We start from the raw sequence: 18233 nt of genomic DNA, 5'->3' as shown, positions 1-18233 counted from the left end.
ACCCTTTGATTGTCAGCAAATGCAACAGGTAGCGTGTATGTGTTGCCAAGTGTCTTAGTTCTATCCAAATAGAAAGACAATGCCCTCAGTACATCTAGTGGGTGAAGCTTTGCTTTACTCAGGTTAGAGTAAGGCTTAAGGAAGAATAAAGAGGTGAATGGACTGATTTACACAGAACTCAGACAACACTGGGCAGAAACAGAGTAAGGTCTAAGGAGAACCCTGCCTTGCAAAATACTTCATACAGGAGATCTGACATACAAGCCTGAATCTCCCCATCCCTCCTAGCTGAGGTAATGTTAATGAAAACCATTTTCCTAGCAGCCAGCTGTTAAAAGCTTGCTAAAGACTCAGAGGGGACACATCAACCCTGCCATGCCATATTAAGGTCCCATGGAGGACAGGGCTCTCAAACCTGGGAAAAACATGCATGAGAACCTTCAGTAACGGAGAGTGCGGAAAACAGTGTGGCCACAGAAAGAGCAATTTGCAGATACTGCTGTCAGAGGGACTCTTATGGAGCTGATGGAAAGTCCAGATAGCAATTCTGGACTAGCTGCTAGCCCTGAAGCAAAGACTAGTGCCTTCAGGGAGAAAGCTGGTACTGAGAAGCTCATATAGAAAAATATACAGCTAAATGAAAGATTATGTCTGGTCAAAGATTTCCTGCTCAGCAGAACATTCTGAATCTGAGCAGAACAGCTTCTCTCAGCAGGATTCCTTCACCCAGTATCCAGGTAGTCAGGTGTACGGATACTGGATATGGGTGCAGAATCCAACCATTGCTCTGGAAGACTATGGATGATGGTAAACAGGTTCTGTGGTTGTGTTGACAGATTCACCAGATCTCAGTACGAGAATTGTTTGGGCCATGCTGGGGTTATGATGCAAGCAGCATCCTGCCTCAGTTTTTTCAAGATCCTTAGTATCATTGGAATTGGTGGAAAGGCACACAGTAGCCTGCTGTCCACAAGTTGAGGAAGGCATCTGTGGAGTTTCTCTCTCCCGTCCCCCAACACAATTTGACATTTGTTTGCAGCAAGCCACAATAGGTATACTTCTAGGACACCCCATTTGCAAAAGATGTTATGCAGAACTGAGTCTTTGAAAGACCAATTGTGGTTTTTTGGAAAGGACCCTGCTGAGCTGGTCTTCCAGGGTGTTCTGAAGACCCAAAAGATGCAGAACTACTAATGAGATCTGACACAGAATGCACCACTCCCCATAGTAATATGGCTTCTTGAAAGAGTAGGGGATAATCTTGCTATCCCCTAACCCACCTGATAAAAGGCAGTGGTTCTCAAGCTAGGGTATGTGTACCCCAGGGGGTACACGGGTCTTCTGAGGGTACATCAACTCCTCTAGATATTTGCCTCATTTTACAATAGGCTACATAGAAAGCATTAGCGAAGTCAGTACAAACTAAAATTGCATACGAGACAATGACTTGTTTATACTGCTCTATATAGTATACACAGATTAAGTACAATATTTATATTCCAATTGATTTTATAATTATATGGTAAAAATGAGAGTACGCAGTTTCAGTAATAGTGTGCTGTGACACTTTTGTATTTTTATGTCTGATTTTGTAAGCAAGTATTTTAAGTGAGGTGAAACGTGGGGGTATGCAAGACAAATGAGACTCCTGAAAGGGGTACAGTAGTCTCAAAAGGTTGAGAGCCACTGATATAGGATATTGCTGTGGTGTTAAAATCAGCAATTCAAGTGCTGACAGACATTAAGAAGGGACAGAAAAAGCTGCATGCCAGGGAGATTGCCCTGACCTCTAAACTGTTTGTGTGCAGACTTGCTTCCTGAGGAGACCATAGTCCTTGACTTTTCAATGGCTCAAGAGGAGGCCTTCCTGAATGAAGGCATCAGTTACCAACATCTTTGTTGGAAGAGAGAGATAATGGAACTCCACTGCATATCTAAAGTGGTTCATCAGTTTGACAATTCTTGTGGGACCACGATGATCATGTCCATGCGGTGTCTGCTGGAGAGCTACGGATCTCAGCCATTTCCTGCCTAGATCGATGCTATCAGGGTTCACTCCCCACTTTGAACTCTGGGGTACAGATGTGGGGATCCACATGAAAGACTCCCCTAAGCTTATTTCTACCAGCTTAGGTTAAAAGCTTCCCCAAGGCACAAATCCTTCCTTGTCCTTGGATGAGTACTGCTGCCACCACCACCAAGTGAGTTAGACAAAGATTCAAGAAAAGAACCACTTGGAGTTCCTGTTTCCCCCAAAATATCCCCAAGCCCCTTCACCTCCTTTCCTGGAAAGGCTTTAGAGTGACCAAGGTGAGCACAGACCTGATCCTTGGGTTTTTAGGACTCTAAAAACCCAATCGGATTCTTAAAAACAGAACTTTATAATAAAGAAAAGTAAAAGAAGGACTTCTGTAAAATCAGGATGGAAGGTAATTTACAGGGTAATCAGATTCAAAACACAGAGGATTTCCCCTCTAGGAAAAACTTTAAAGTTACAAAAACAGGGATAAACCTCCCTCCTAGCATAGGGAAAATTCACAAGCTAAAAAAAAAGATAATCTAATGCATTTCCTTGCTATTACTTACTATTTTTGTATATTAGATGCTTATTTTCAGATATGGCTTAGGGAGATATATTTTCCCTGCCTTGGTTCCTCGCTGACCCAGAGAGAACAAAGGAACCCAAAACAAAAACCTTTCCCTACAGATTTGAAAGTATCTTCTCCCCTTATTGGTTCTTTTGGTCAGGTGCCAACCAGGTTATTTGAGCTTCTTAACCCTTTACAGGTAAAGGAGAGATTAACCCTTTAAAAGGGTAAGAAGGGATTTTATGCTACCCTTAGCTATGCGTTTATGACAGATGCTGTAGTCTGGCATACTGTGTGATTATAAGTGTAAATGGCTATGTGCCCTAGAAGCCTCAGACATCCTCATCTGTGGTGTTGGGGGGCGCTAAATCTGATCGGGTGGTCTAATATTTTATGAAATCTTTGCTATGGAAGGTAAGCCCTCACTCATTTGGAGTCCAACATTGCTCATGTGAAGTTTACGGTCTGAGTTGGAATCTGAGGATTTCACTCTGTTAATTTTGAAACCTGGAGAGATGGAGAATTTCAGGATTGTCTTTGCTAAGTCACCTGTGGTGGTGATCTTCCTTGAATTAGCCAATTGTCCAGGTAAAGGCGTACCTGGATTCTTGTCTCCTTAGATGAAGTGCCACTAATGACAGGCATTTAGTAAAAACCCTTAGAGCTGTGGAGAGGCCAAAAGGTCAGAACTCTCTATTGGTAGTGGGAAGTTCCTATCAGGAATCAAAGGGTTTTTTGTGAACCAGATATATGGAGATATGAAAATAGGCATGCTGCAGGTTGAGAGCCATGAACTAGTCCATGAAAGCTAAATTCTTTTCATTAGAAGTCAGGGTCCACCATTTTGCAACTGAAATAGTGGGCAAAGAGGTTGAGACAAAGATCAAGGGTGGGTCTACAGCCTCCTTTCTTCTTTAGGATTCAGAAATAGTGGGAATAAAATCACTTGCTCCTGAACTTCAAGGGCAGTTCCTCCCCTGGTTCCTGCTCCCAGTTGTAAGAGGCAGTCTACCTCTTCTCACAGTAATCTCTTGCGATATGTGTCCCTGGAAAGAGACCAGAAGGGGAGAAGAGGTTTGGAAGAGACTGAAAATGCATGGGACATCTCTTCCTTATGATCTGAAGGACCCAGTGGTCCAAGGTAATTCCAGCCCAAGCTTCTTGAAAATGTGGTTGCCAAGGGGGCGGGGGGGAGAGAAAAGAAAAAAGAGGGGTAAAATAGATCTTGTGGTGGTCCAACCAGGCTCCCAATGATGGCGTTAGACCTGCTGCCCATTCAAAGCCCCAGACTTCAGGGCAGCTGAGTAGGAGCCAATGGGTTACCACCAATGAAATCTCTACATCTTCCTTGGAGGCTCAGACAAATCATGGAGATTGGCAATAATACTGCATTGAGAAACACTTCCTGAGATATGGCTGTTGCTTGCATTGCTTTCTTTTAGGGCAGTGGTTCTCAACCAGGGTATGCATATGCCTGGGTGTATGCAGAGGTTTTCCCAGGGAGTACAACGCCTCCTCTAGATATTTGCCTAGTTTTACAACAGGCTACATAGAAAACACTAGCAAAGTCAGTACAAACTAAAATTTCATGCAGACAATGGCTTATTTATACTGGCTCTATATACACTATACAGTGAAAAGTATATACAATATTTTATAGTCCAATTGGTTTATTTTATAATTATATGGTATAAATGAGAAGTAAGCAATTTTTCAGTAATAGTGTGCTGTGAAACTTGTCTTTTTATAAGAGATTTTATAAGCAAGTAGTTTAAGTGAGGTGAAACTTGGTGTATGCAAGACAAAAATCAGACTCCTGAAAGGGATCCATTAGTCTGGAAAGGTTAAGAGACACTGTTTTAGGGGATGGGACAGACCCCCAAAGAGCACAGAGTTGCCTGGAATCCTTCCAAGTATTTAGTGCCTTATCAGTGCCACTGCTAAATAGATGACCTCCCATTTGAAGGAAGCTCTCTATTACTGCTTAGACCTCCCTTGGGATCCTTGAGGGCTGAAGCTATGATGAGCTCTTCATGGATATTAGGATGGCCATTGTTTGCACCTCTTGTCAGACACATTTAATGCAGCCTGCAGAGATGTTTGAGCAGTTAATTGGCCATCAGCCATAAGAGATTGTGGTTCCTCCTAATACTTCTTGGGTAATTTATCCATCAAATTGGATAGTTGTCCAAGTTCAAAAATAATCTTATTGTGGGAGTAGTGCTTGGTAGTTTGCTTCTTGCATTTGTAGGCTTTCAACCAACAAGGTTGAGCTTTTGTGGGGTCCTCTCACATGGTTATTTTGTAGGACTTACTGTTTTGTTCTCTCCAATACAGCTTGTACCACAAGAGTGCCAGGTATGGGATGTTAATACAAATATTCAGAGGCATATCTTCTGTCTGCTTTCTTGAAATTAGTAGACAAAAGCTGGTGTCTGCAATATCCATCTGGCATGTTACAGCAGACCACTGCTGACTGGCACAGCCAACTTTCCTCAAGTTAGATCAAGTATATCCAAGAGTTTACTTAGTCCTGCCTCAGGGCAGGTGACTTGACTAGGACCTATCGAGATCCTTATAGGCTTACATTTCTATGATTCTCTTCTACAGTCTCTAGAGCGACATACAGGGTATCAGCCATCTGTTTTTATCAGGTCCTGGAAGACAATGAATTAATCCTCTGAAGCCAGTGAAGGTACAGTCACTGCCTCATCAGGGCAGGACAACATTGGAGCTGGGATTTGATGCTCCTGCTCAGGAGAATGCGGTTCTTCTCCATTCTTCTCCTCTTGCCTCTCCAGCAGATGTAGAACTCAACTCATCTGTGGAAACTGAATTTGTCTCTTCAGTGAGGGAGACCTAGCTCTGGATACAGTGGGGAATGCTGGCTTTCAGAAATAGGGCTGAATATCCCAGGGGATCCAGTATGATCAGTGCAGGAAGGAGAGTGGGGAAGAGGGCACATCAATGATACCAGGATGAGAGCTCCCTGTGACGATGTGTTCTTAGTGTCTCTATCTGACTATCATCTAGATTTTCTCTGACTTCCCCTGAGCAATCCAGAGGGGAGAAGGAAGATGAGGGGATGATTTCCCTTCCCTGGCACCAGCAGGAGGCCCAACCTGTGTCTGGGGTCATTGCTAGAACAATGCTCTTTCCTGCCTCTACCAGACATCAACACTGATGTACTGGTAGACAAATGAGGCCTTTCAGAGGAAGTGGCCTGGGAGTGCAACTGAGGGAGATGGACAGACCCACACATTGAGGCTTCTCCGAAGGTATTCCAGAGTCTGAGGAAGCCTGCACTGACTTCTCCAGCAGGAAAAACTTCAGCCTCACCTCAGTCACTCACTGTCTGGGTACACCTGGAGAAGTAAACACAACACAGAACAACATTCAACAATGTGTCTTTCCCTAAGGCACATCGGGAACGGACAGCATCTATCACTGATCGACTGTCACACAAAGGACAGGTCTTAAACCTTGTCGACGTTAGCCTTTGCCACCATCTAAAAAACCCTAAATGGGGTAGGCATTAAGAGCAGCTGGGGGGGGGGAATTAAGCATAAGTGACAAAATCCACAATATTTCTTGTTGCCTTTTTTAAATATACACATACAGCCGATTGCTGCAAAGGAGCACGTGGATCGGACAGAGACTTCTCTTAGAGGAGAGTCTATTGATAAGAGATTCTCTAGGTTTTAGTCAGGAGGAGAGGATGGAAGAGGATAAAGTATGGGCCAGATCAGACAAGAAACATTCACATAAAAAAGAATCTGACACATTAGAAGAGGGCAAACAAACAGTGACAAGTTTTTAAAGTGCTTGTACACAAATGCTAGAAGTCTAAATAATAAGATGGGTGAACTAGGGTACCTCGTGTTAAAGGAGGATATTGATAGAATAGGCATCACAGAGACCTGGTGGAGTGAGAACAAATCAATGGGGCACAATCATTCTGGGGTACAAAATAATATCAGAAGGACAGAACAGATTGTGCGGGGGGAAAGGTGGCACTACATGTGAAAGAAAATGTAGAAATCAAATGAAGTAAATCTTATATGAATCCACATGTTCCATAGAATCTCTATGGACAGCAATTCCATACTCTTATAAGAATATAATAGTAGGGATCTATTAGCAACCACCTGACCAGGACAGTGATAGTGACAATGAAATGATAAGGGAGATTAGAGAAGCTATCAAAATAAAGAACTCAATAATAGTGGGTTTCAGAGTAGCAGCCATGTTAGTCTGTCCCCATATTGACCGGGTACATCACCTCAGGAAGAAGAGCAGAGACAAAATTTCTCTGTAATTTAAATGACTGCTTCTTGGAGCAGCTGGTACAGGAACCCACAAGGGGAGAGGCAATTATCGATTTAGTCCTGAGTGGAGTGCAGGATCTGGTCCAAGAGGTAACTGTAACAGGACCACTTGGAAATCATGACCATAATATAACATTTAACATTCCTGTGGTGGGAAGAACACCTCAACAGCCCAACACTGTGGCGTTTAATTTCAGAAAGGAGAACTATGCAAAAAATGAGGTTAGTTAAACAAATTAAAAAGGTACAGTGACTAGAGTGAAATCCCTGCAAGCTGCATGGACACTTTTTAAAGACACCATAATAGAGGCCCAACTTCAATGTATACCCCAAATTAAAAAAAAACCCACAGTAAAAGAACCAAAAAAAGAGCCACCATGGCTTAACAACCATGTAAAGGATGCAGTGAGATAAAAAGGCATCTTTTTAAAAGTGGAAGTCAAATCCTAGTGAGATAAATGGAAAAGAGCATAAACACTGCCAAAGTAAGTGTAAAAATGTAATAAGAAAAGCCAAAAAGGAGTTTGAAGAACAGCTAGCCAAAAACTCAAAAGGTAATAACAAAATGTTTAAGTACATTAGAAGCAGGAAGCCTGTAAACAACCAGTGGGGCTCCTGAATGATTGAGATACAAAAGGAGTACTTAAAAACGATAAAGTCATTGCGGAGAAACTACATGAATTCTTTGCTTCAGTCTTCACGGCTGAGGATGTTAGGGAGATTCCCAAACCTGAGCCGTCCTTTGTAGGTGACAAACCTGAGGAATTGTCACAGACTGAAGTGTCACTAGAGGAGGTTTTGGAATTAATTGATAAACTTAATAGTAACAAGTCACCAGGACCAGATGGCATTCATCCAAGAGTTCTGAAAGAACTCAAATGTGAAATTGCAGAACTATTAACTATGGTTTGTAACCTGTCCTTTAAAATCAGCTTCTGTACCCAATGACTGGAAGATAGCTCATGTAACGCCAATATTTAAAAAGGGCTCTAGAGGTGATCCCGGCAATTACAGACCAGTAAATCTAACGTCAGTACCGGGCAAATTAGTTGAAACAATAGTAAAGAATAAAATTGTCAGACACATACAAGAACAAATTGTTGGGCAAAAGTCAGCCTGGCTTCTGTAAAGGGAAATCATGTCTTACTAATCTATTAGAGTTCTTTGAAGAGGTCAACAAACACGTGGACACGGGGGATCCAGTGGACATAGTGAACTTTCCAGAAAGCCTTTGACAAGGTCCCTCACCAAAGGCTCTTACATAAATTAAGTTGTCATGGGATAAGAGGGAAGATCCTTTCATGGATTGAGAACTGGTTAAAAGACAGGGAACAAAGGGTAGGAATAAATAGTAAATTTTCAGAATGGAGAGGGGCAACTAGTGGTGTTTCCCAAGGGTCAGCCCTAGGACCAATCCTATTCAACTTATTCATAAATGATCTCAAGAAAGGGGTAAACTGTGAGGTGACAAAGTTTGCAGAGGATACTAAACTGCTCAAGATAGTTAAGACCAAAGCAGACTGAAGAACTTCAAAAAGATCTCGCAAAACTAAGTGATTGGGCAACAAAATGGCAAATGAAATTTAATGTGGATAAATGTAAAGTAATGCACATTGGAAAAAATAACCCCAACTATACATACATGATGGGGGCTAATTTAGTTACAACGAATCAGGAAAGAGATCTTGGAGTCATCGTGGATAGTTCTCTGAAGATGTCCATGCAGTGTGCAGCAGCAGTCAAAAAAGCAAACAGGATATTAGGAATCATTAAAAAAAGGATAGAGAATAAGACTGAGAATATCTTATTGACCTTATATAACTCCATGGTACACCCACATCTTGAATACTGTGTACAGATGTGGTCTCCTCATCTCAAAAAAGATATACTGGCATTAGAAAAGGTTCAGAGAAGGGCAACTAAAATGATTAGGAGTTTGGAATGGGTCCCATATGAGGAGAGATTAAAGAGGCTAGGACTTTTCAGCTGGGAAAAGAGGAGACTAAGGAGAGATATGATAGAGGTATATAAAATCATGAGTGGTGTGGAGAAATTGAGTAAGGAAAAGTTATTTACTTGTTCCCATAATAAGAACTAGGGCCACCAAATGAAATTAATTGGCAGTAGGTTTAAAACAAGTAAAAGGAAGTTCATCTTCACACAGTGAAGGCTAGGATTATAACAGGGTTTAAAGGAGAACTAGATAAATTCATGGAGGTTAAGTCCATTAATGGCTATTAGCCAGGATGGGTAAGGAATGGTGTCCCTAGCCTCTGTCAGAGGGTGGAGATAGATGGCAGGAGAGAGATCACTTGATCATTACCTGTTAGGTTCACTCCCTCTGGGGCACCTGGCATTGGCCACTGTCGGTAGACAGATACTTGGCTGGATGGACCTTTGATCTGACCCAGTATGGCCTCTTATATTCTTACATGCACCAACTGGCAAAAGGAAACAACTAATTCTTGCTCACAAATGAGCTAATCCTAAAATCAAAGGTGAATCAGACTGCTCAAGAGAAGCAGACAGTGCTGGGGCTCCATGGATAGCAAGAAGGAACTGAGAGATGGTTGGGTCCACTTTGCCTGGGGGTAGTTGGGGGAAGGGTACTTAGGGACCAGGCATGGCCCCAATTGACACTAGCCAAAAAGAATCTGATCTCAATTGCATGGGGTGCAGGTGCACCAAAAATGGAATCTGTGTGGACAATCACTCCAAGAATTCGCTTTAAGGCTTTTTCCCTCCTATAACCACGTCATTAAAATCAGTTACTCTAATGCAGTCTAAGGCATGGGAGCACGGGGGAACAAAACACACCAGCATCACTAAATACCTACAACTAAAACTTTGAGGCATGCCTCTGAATCAAAGATGAACATGGCAAGGGTAAGGAGAAGCTCTCTTGATCCTAGAGTTTCAGGTTCAACTGCCTTGAGGGAAAGGGTGTGCATCCTACCTGGCTAGTCCTTCCTCGTAGAGGTAGGCAACAAGTGGATCATAGGACGTCACCAGTACATACAGGCGCACATCGAATTTGAAATCTGGAAGAGGATTAGCAGGAATCAGTGACCACAAATACTTCCCAAGAGCCACTAGAATCTGAACCCCCTTGAGGGGGGGAGCAACAGGTCCTTCTGAGAGCGATGGAGGTATAAAATAGACAGCAGAGTCTTCTGCTGACTTGATGTTCAGAGCCTGGGTTTGAAGAATCTCTTCCACCCCCACCCCCCAACCATAGTTCTAGGGCGCTGGAGAGATTTACCTATCAAAGGCGGTGTGGCAGCCCAAATAGCTATACATAGGCTGCTGAGACCATCCGGTCAGGAAACTCAGAGGAAGAAGTCAATTCCTACACACTCACCATCTATGAGCAGGGGGTTGTTGATGTAGCGGGACACCAGGATATTCTCTTCCAGGGAAATCTGGTTTGGCTACAGAACAAGACACAGCATCAGTCCAAGAGTGAAGAAACCATGAATCCAAGGGCTGATTTTACCAAGAACCTTTCCATTGTAAAGTCACTCTGTGCTATTGCAGCTGCTGCTGGGGGAAAGCCTGGCCAGTAACAGGGTATTTAGGGTAATTAGACCCTGATCAGAAACTTAATCAGGGTGTTATTACATTTCCAAAGAACCTGCCACCCCAGAGATCCCAAAGTGCTTTACACATAATATATAAATTTAAAAATCACACACGTAAGCGTCCTCCTGAATTGGTCTCAAAAGCTGTTTAACAGCTACACAGCAATTATGCACAACAGGCTAGGGGCTGGAAGTCTCAGAAATGACAGTCACATTGACTTCCTACTACTGTGATTGAGGTTAGTTATATTGACCAAGCACAGGATTAGGGGGCTTGCTTTCTTCTCAGGCATCCAGGACTGGCTATTGGTGGAGGCAGATCCAGGAATAGAAGGACTAAATCCTGTGCCAAGATCTTAATTTTGAGTGTCTCCAGCATATGGAAGGAGAGAGCCAAGAGTGGGGGAGATGACCTCCTCACATCTTCAATCTCTGTGGCCAGCTCCAGGGCTGTTACCCAACTACTCACCCTGCCTAGCTGAGCTCCCCTTATCCCAGTGTCAGACAGCAGTGAGGCTGCTGTATTGACATGGAACTCACGATAGGAAGCTCCCCATTATAGCTCTATGACAAATGCATAAAGCCCTGGGCAACCAGATACGCTTTTCAGCATCATAGGCACAGGTCACTGATTGGGGAGGGAAGCGGTGTAGCTTGCAGGAAGCAACCTCTTCAGGAGACTTACTCTTCAGTCTGTAAATCCCTCTTTCTGCCCCTTGCCACTAAAGATGGTTCAGATTGGTTAACAGATTCTTGTCCCAGTTTGTGAAGGAGCCAAATCCAATCCACCTCCCTGTCTTTCATTCACTTGTGTCTGGAGATCCACATTGCTCCTGTTCAGGCCAAGGGAACTCTAGGCTAACTAAAGAATCAGAGAGAGCTCAGGCTCTCTTGGTATGACACAAAAATGGCAGCGTGTTTTACTCTGAATCAGAGAAATAGTTGAGGGTTTTTATTTTTTTAAAAACACTTTCCATGAATAGATTCTAGAAAACACTCCCTGTGTGGAGGTCACACTAAGAAAAGGGAAATCTTTGGGCCAAACTAGCTGACATACTGCTGGAATAGATACACAGAGAGAGATCCCAGGAGGGCCCTTTCCTCAGTTCATGGCTACCTGCCCATCACTTGAGCATGCACTCCCTCTCCTTCAAACAAAGAGCTGCTGAGTGCAGCTCTGGAAAGAGTTACTTCATGCACTTGGCTAGCTGCTCCCTTATTCCATGGGAAAGAATCCAGGTAGAGGACAGATGACGCAACCTGGCCCCTTCGCTGCAGGGACAGAGGAGGGAGTAAATGAACACAGTGACTCAGCAACCAGCTTGGTAGTATGCCAGGAACGTTTGTCCCATTAGTTCCTAAGGCTCAGAATCCCCTCAACCCCTCTTGGCTCCAATTGAGGAGTCTCAATTGCCACTAGCGAGAAACGGATTCTCTGCACGGCATGCAAAGGGCAGGGCAACTATTGCAGCCAGCACATTGTGCTCAGAGCATCAGCCCTCAAGAGAGGCCTGGCACCATGAACCCCAGATCCCTCTGTATCCAGAGCACAGAACAAAGGCCTCTCCCTACCACTAGGGGATTTCACTTTGTTGAAAGTTACTCAACTAATTGGGGCAATCAAATAGCCATGGGAGAAGACAACTCAGAGCCAGTGAAGGTAAGATGTACAATGATGAATATAGGATCCAGCTCTCCATGTCAGACGGACAGCCTGGGAGCCCCACTCCTACAGCTTTTTCCCCCCATGGCAACCTTCACCATTAGGGAAGCCCAGGATGCAGCTGCACAGCTATTCATATTGCATCCGGAACAGTCTTCTGGTTATTGCTGCATCTGAGACTTAAAAGGCATGTGTTGCAGGACATGAATCATGGAAAAATAGGATGCTGTGGGGCATGCCAGCTGCTTGGGGGTACTGATCACCTACCAGATACATAATGGTGCTGAAACTGACAGCAGTGCCACCTGCTGGTGAGATTACCATGGCACTTGCCAAAGGGTGAAAATGGGAGGGAATGGAATGCAGCATTATCTGGGGAAGGTCAGCATTCTGCTGAACACTTACATTGTTGATCAGGTAGACACCTCGCCCCCTGGAAGAGGCCACAGGTTTCACTATCCAGGGACCCCTGTCCTTTGAATAAGAACCTAGTCAAGAGAGAAACATGAAACTGAAAAGTCTTCCAACTTTTTGCAAGGGCTGCCAGGGCGCTCCCCACAATGGGTACTCTTACAGAGCGTCTAACAGTTCTAGCATAAATGTGGACAATTCCTTCACTTGTCCTGCTTTTCCCTATGGTGTCAGAAAGCCCAAATGCCCTCAGTAAGTCTTATCACTTAAACTAGACACTGGCTTCTCTTCTCAGTCTGATATTCCTCCTGGTGCTTCCCCCTCCCACTAGCATTCCCAGATGTTGGCCAGAGATGCTATGGTGTTGGCCTACAGCAATTCTTAAGGATAAGCCTTCTGATGCCCAGACCCATTAGCCCTCAGGCACTAGGATTTCTTTCATCTGCAGCTGATGATGCTGAAGGGCTCAGCTCTCACATTGAGGCTATGGACTCACCTAGGCATGGGGTAAGCAACACTCATAGGACAGGGATGATATAAACAAGCCAAAAAAAAAAACCTGTTTCCAATAGTGTTATTCTAGCCTCCCTTCCCTGCAATTTTGTTGTTCAGATCACAAGCTGAGTTGTTTCTCTCAGGGGCCCAAGGAAAAAACTGGATAAGCACAATCCCCCACATACACCTACTTACTCCCTGGCTGCTGTTCAGGGGCTGGGCATTGCCAGCCAGTCACTTACTGCAGAACTCCTGGTACTCTGCTGGCAGGATGAAGGTCTGAGGTAAGATGTGGAATGTCTTGAACCCGTGGGTGTACTGCATGCGACTAACATTCTTGTACAACCTGTCTTTCCGGGTCAGTTCATAGGACCTGAAATTACAAAAGCAGCAGCTTTGTCTTCTCCATGAAGCATCCCTCAGCAACTCACACAAGTGTCCTAACACTGAGGGTTTAGTTACTAGGGCTCGCAGCTCTACCAGAGAAACCTCAATTCCAACCTGCAACATCCCCTTCTATTCCAGTCCAGGGTCTCTCTTTAGCTTTGCCAATACCCCTCAATCCTCATCTCCAGCACCTCATGCTATTCCTGTCATAGGCCTCCCAACACAGAGATTGGCCAGAACTGTAGTTTTAGTGACATGGACAAACATCTACCAGGACCTACAAAGAAGCCATGCAACACCCTTCAATTGTGCACCAAATAAAATGAGATGCCCCGGTACCTGGGCTAGAAAGGCAAGGGCACTAAACTTAAGTACCATCTTCCTATTACCAGATAGGAATGGGAGATCGAATGTGTAGCTCAGTCCTGATGTTCTGGGACCTATGCATCACCCACCCCACACGTTAGACATTGAACTTCAGTCCCCTCCAGACACTAGTGAATTTGTTCAGCAAAGCTCTTACCTGGGGAAGTGGTTGACTTTCTGAATATCTGAGAGGGTGCGCAGCAGGTAGGGCTTCAGGTGGGATCCTGTCCACATGAGGTTATAATCACTACTGTTGGGGTGTACCTGGGGATGGGACAAAGCCAAGGAGCAGATGAGCCAGACCATATTACCACTAGTAACTAAGCACTCTGCCCTTTACTTTGAGGGACCTGGGAAGTTTCTAGCCTCATGGATTGGTCCCACTACAGTTTGTGATATTCTTAACCCAAGATGTTGCACACAGTTTTGCTAGGAGCTATTAAATAGCTGTCACATCCCAACCCTAGACACAGCTGTTAGGAAAAAGCTATTTTCATAGGCAGTCTAAATCCATTTATAAAGCATTCTGAAGTCCCTCAGTCCTGGGAGACTGAACCCTAATCCGTCTCTTAAACAAAAGAACTCAACACTCACATGTACCTACTGAAATATCCTTGACTGTACACAGGGTGCTGATATAGAACCAGATAGGTGCTAGAGAATAAGAAGCATTAAAAGACATCAACACACACGCTCCTGCCTGCTATCTTAGGGTGTGAAATGAGGCTCCAAAAGGGGGGGGGGGGGAGGGGAGAGAGAAATTAAAAACAAACAAATCAACCTGTATTCTTCCAGCTAAGGATACTTCAAAAACTGGGTTTACAATGAGAGAACAAAGAGCACCCTTGCAGATGGCAGAATTGTGCAGTGCTCCCCGATAGATTGGCTGAAGGTTAAAAGCACCACAGGCCCAGGATCATGTGCTATATCCTGATTCAGAAAGAAGCCCAGAATTTCAACCTTCGCAGCACGTGTCCAAACTCAGTGGCTCTCAATATCCTTGAGATCTGGTGCACACACCTCGTGGAATCCATGGGCAGTCAGAATGCTGCGCACCAGGCGGCTGTCTGTTTTCACAATCTTATAAGACAAGCGATAGCGCTCTGTGAAGAAGGCAAGAGATGGAGTTAGTGACAGTAGCTGAGGTACCGACAGCCTGAGCACCCAATAATAGCAAAGCAAGATACATGAACCCTGCACCGCTTCAAAAGGGAGAAGAGTGCCATTGCACTTTGCACACTGAAGTTATAAATTATATTAAAGCTAATGTTTAAAATCAAATTTACACAAGTTAAGAGGGAAGGTACTGTACATCTGGGGTCAGGCTCAAGTTATGAGTGATTACAAGCATCGGTTACAAGGTTCACAGGATCCATACATATAACAGCCAGCATAGACCCAGACTGGGGTGTGGGAGTTTTTAAAACGTCAGTGGATAAGTGATCTCAGATACGCCACCCATAGAATGTATTTAGAGTCCAAGTCAGTATTGGTGTAGTGCAGGGTTCGGCAACCTTTCAAACGTGGTGTGCCAAGTCTTCATTTATTCACTCTAATTTAAGGTTTCGCGTGTCAGTCATACATTTTAATGTTTTTAGGTCTCTTTCTATAAAAGTCTAATATATAACTAAACTATTGTTGTATGTAAAGTAAATAAGGTTTTTAGAATGTTTAAGAAACTTCATTTAAAGTTAAATTAAAATGCAGAGCTCCCCCAGACCAGTGGCCAGGACCCGAGCAGTGTGAGTGCCACTGAAAATCAGCTTGCATGCCGCCTTCGGCATGCGTGCCATAAGTTGCCTACCCCTGGTGTAGTGAATAAGTACATGGGTGGGATGCATCCCTTGGTTTGTCAGGGGAGGAAGTGGGTTATTTCTCGATTACTCGACCAGATACAGAAAGCGTCCTGTGATGTGCTCTGTGTAGATGTCTCTGGACCACCTGATAGTGTTGGGCACCATGAGCGGTCTCATGAGCTGGGCGTAGCGCCGACTGACTCCGCAGGCTCTTAGCACTGGCTCGTTGTGGGGGGGTCCCATGCCCTCCAAGGCCTCCATGACTAGGGCTTGAATCTGGACCTCGTAGCCCTGGGCTCTCAGGGCATTGACCAGCAGGGTGTATTTCAGCACCTTCCGAGCTCGGGCCTCGCGGAAGGCCTGTGACCTGTTTTCAAATGGCATCGTTACGTTCACCACGAGGACCTTCTTTTCCACATTGGTCATGACGATTTTGGGTCACAGTCGGCTGTCTGTCCCTGGGATGGCAGAGTCTATAGTGATCTTCCCCAGGGACGGCGGGATGGCTTTCACCAGCTGGTTTTGGATGGCGTTGTGGCGGTGCTGCCAGACTCCAGAGTGATGTTGACATCCACACAGGATGTGAGGTAGGGTCTTGTTGGAGTAGCCGCATTTTGCACACTGCAGTTATAGGACATCCCTGATGAGTCTCTAGATGCAATAGCACTTGGCAAAGCACAGGGTTACACAAGATCCCTGTGCAACTCTGAGTGGAACAGCACACGGTGATGCAGCATTGGATTATACCAATCCCCCAGTGGCCAAATTTCTACCTTTAGTCAGTCCAGTCTCTTATGACACAAGAGGTACTATTTGTTCTCAGACTTTTCAGATATTTGATTCCCAACAAACCCCTGATTTCTTTACAGGTCTCTTCATAGGCTCTTTTGCAACACTCCAGAGTGTTATCCCAATATCTTCTGCACACCTCAAAATAGGTCCATGCAGCCAAGACTGTTTGGTTCATGCCACAGGCCCCACACTAACATGCACGGCTGTGGATGTGGCCCTGGTCCCAGAATTTGAATGCTCACACCATAGCAGTCATCTAATGCCCATACTATACAGTCATCTAATGAATGAGACATGAGCACAGGGAGCAGCATCGGACTTTAATGAGTCTGTACAAATGCAAGGAGCAGGAGGAAGTAAAACAGTACAAATTTTGAGAGAAAAAAAAAATCAATATCTACAGAGAATCACAGAACCAAGAGTGGTAAAGCAGCATTGGAAGCATTATAAAGAACTAACAGAATTAAAAGATTAGTGAATAGAGGAGACAAAAAATGTCATTTATGTGGACCTATTAATTTAAGGGAGTTCAGAGACAGAAAATAAATTCTCATGGGGCTGGAACAATGGATTGACAAACCAAGGTACAGAAGAATTCACATAAGGCTGAGGAATTGCATAGGCTGGTTCAAGCCAGGAATAAGGAAGTAAACCAAGTGCAGAAAAGTAGATTGAATCTCAGGGAACTTGTTCATACTGCTGAGAACTGGTCTCCAGAGGGAAAGGGTAGGTGCCTCATCACTCAAAACATTTAAACCTGGACAAGCGCAGCAAACTGAGCCCTCTGCCCCCATCCCCCTAGGGGCTGCAGGGATGTGGTACCGGCCACTTCTGGGAGCAATGCGGGGCCAAGGCAGGCAGGGAACCTGCCTTAGCCCCAAGCGCCATGGGGGTGGCAATCCCATGGGCCATAGTTTGCCCACCCTGATCTAGATTCTAATACAAACACAGGTCAATGAACCATTTAGAGGCAACTAGGTCCATTCCAGAACCAAGTATGTCTCATTCAAGGGAGAATAGCCACTCTTCACAACTCAGGCCTCTAGTTGCAGAATTTCAGAGTAGCAGCCGTGTTAGTCTATATCTGCAAAAAGAACAGGAGTACTCGTGGCACCTTAGAGACCAACAAATTTATTAGAGCATAAGATTTCGTGGACTACAGCTCACTTCTTCGGATGCATATGCTGTAGTCCACGAAAGCTTATGCTCTAATAAATTTGTTAGTCTCTAAGGTGCCACGAGTACTCCTGTTCTAGTTTCAGAATGTTTTCCAAACAGGTGGCTCCCAACACTGCCTTGAACAAGAAAATATCGTGACCAATCCCAAAACATGGCCAATCCAGACAGTCCCTCCTGACATCTTTTTTCCCCACCTCAGAAAGGAGGAAGGCACCTGCTTGGAGGCTACCCAGCCCCTCTCCTCACTGCAGCAGACCTAGAGTTGGCACAGGTAATTGCACCGACCTCCAATCAGGCGGATGTAACTGTCCTTGGTCAGAATGGCTTCTGCATGAAACACCAATATGGGGATCCTCCTGCAGCCACCAGTCCACATGATGCATGGGTGATCCCTGCAACAGAAAGATGGTTAACATGAGAGCAACTGAGCCTCATGCATACACAGGGGATTACTCACTATGAAGGGGTCCTGGTTAGTCCCCCCACAGCAGTGTCATACATTCCCAGGCTTGCACACCAGCCTGCAAGTGTGATATGCAGGCACAAGTGGGCTAGCTTAAAGTATGAGTAAATCCTAACCTAAAACCTTTTTTTGCTTTGGTCCAATCCAGAACAAAGCAGGTCTCATTCAAGGGAGAACAGTCACC

General features: G+C 44.6%; 1 protein-coding gene across 3 annotated transcripts in view; it reads right to left on the bottom strand.

The window, feature by feature from the left end:
• The window catches only part of TTLL5 (tubulin tyrosine ligase like 5), a 207869-nt gene that overhangs the window by 183649 nt on the left and 5987 nt on the right, over nt 1-18233 (bottom strand). For all 3 annotated transcript variants that reach the window (XM_054027921.1, XM_054027918.1, XM_054027920.1), the window contains exons 3-9: nt 17872-17978; nt 14840-14922; nt 13977-14083; nt 13309-13439; nt 12566-12648; nt 10278-10347; nt 9873-9957 (exon numbers count right to left, since the gene is read on the bottom strand). In XM_054027921.1, the coding sequence (XP_053883896.1) occupies nt 9873-9957; nt 10278-10347; nt 12566-12648; nt 13309-13439; nt 13977-14083; nt 14840-14922; nt 17872-17978 (666 nt within the window). The remainder of the gene's footprint in view (nt 1-9872; nt 9958-10277; nt 10348-12565; nt 12649-13308; nt 13440-13976; nt 14084-14839; nt 14923-17871; nt 17979-18233) is intronic.

Source organism: Malaclemys terrapin, chromosome 4, assembly GCF_027887155.1.
Source record: "Malaclemys terrapin pileata isolate rMalTer1 chromosome 4, rMalTer1.hap1, whole genome shotgun sequence".
NCBI lineage: Eukaryota > Metazoa > Chordata > Testudines > Emydidae > Malaclemys > Malaclemys terrapin.
Note: the sequence above shows the minus strand (reverse complement) of the source record. Positions and strands in the feature narration are given on the sequence as shown.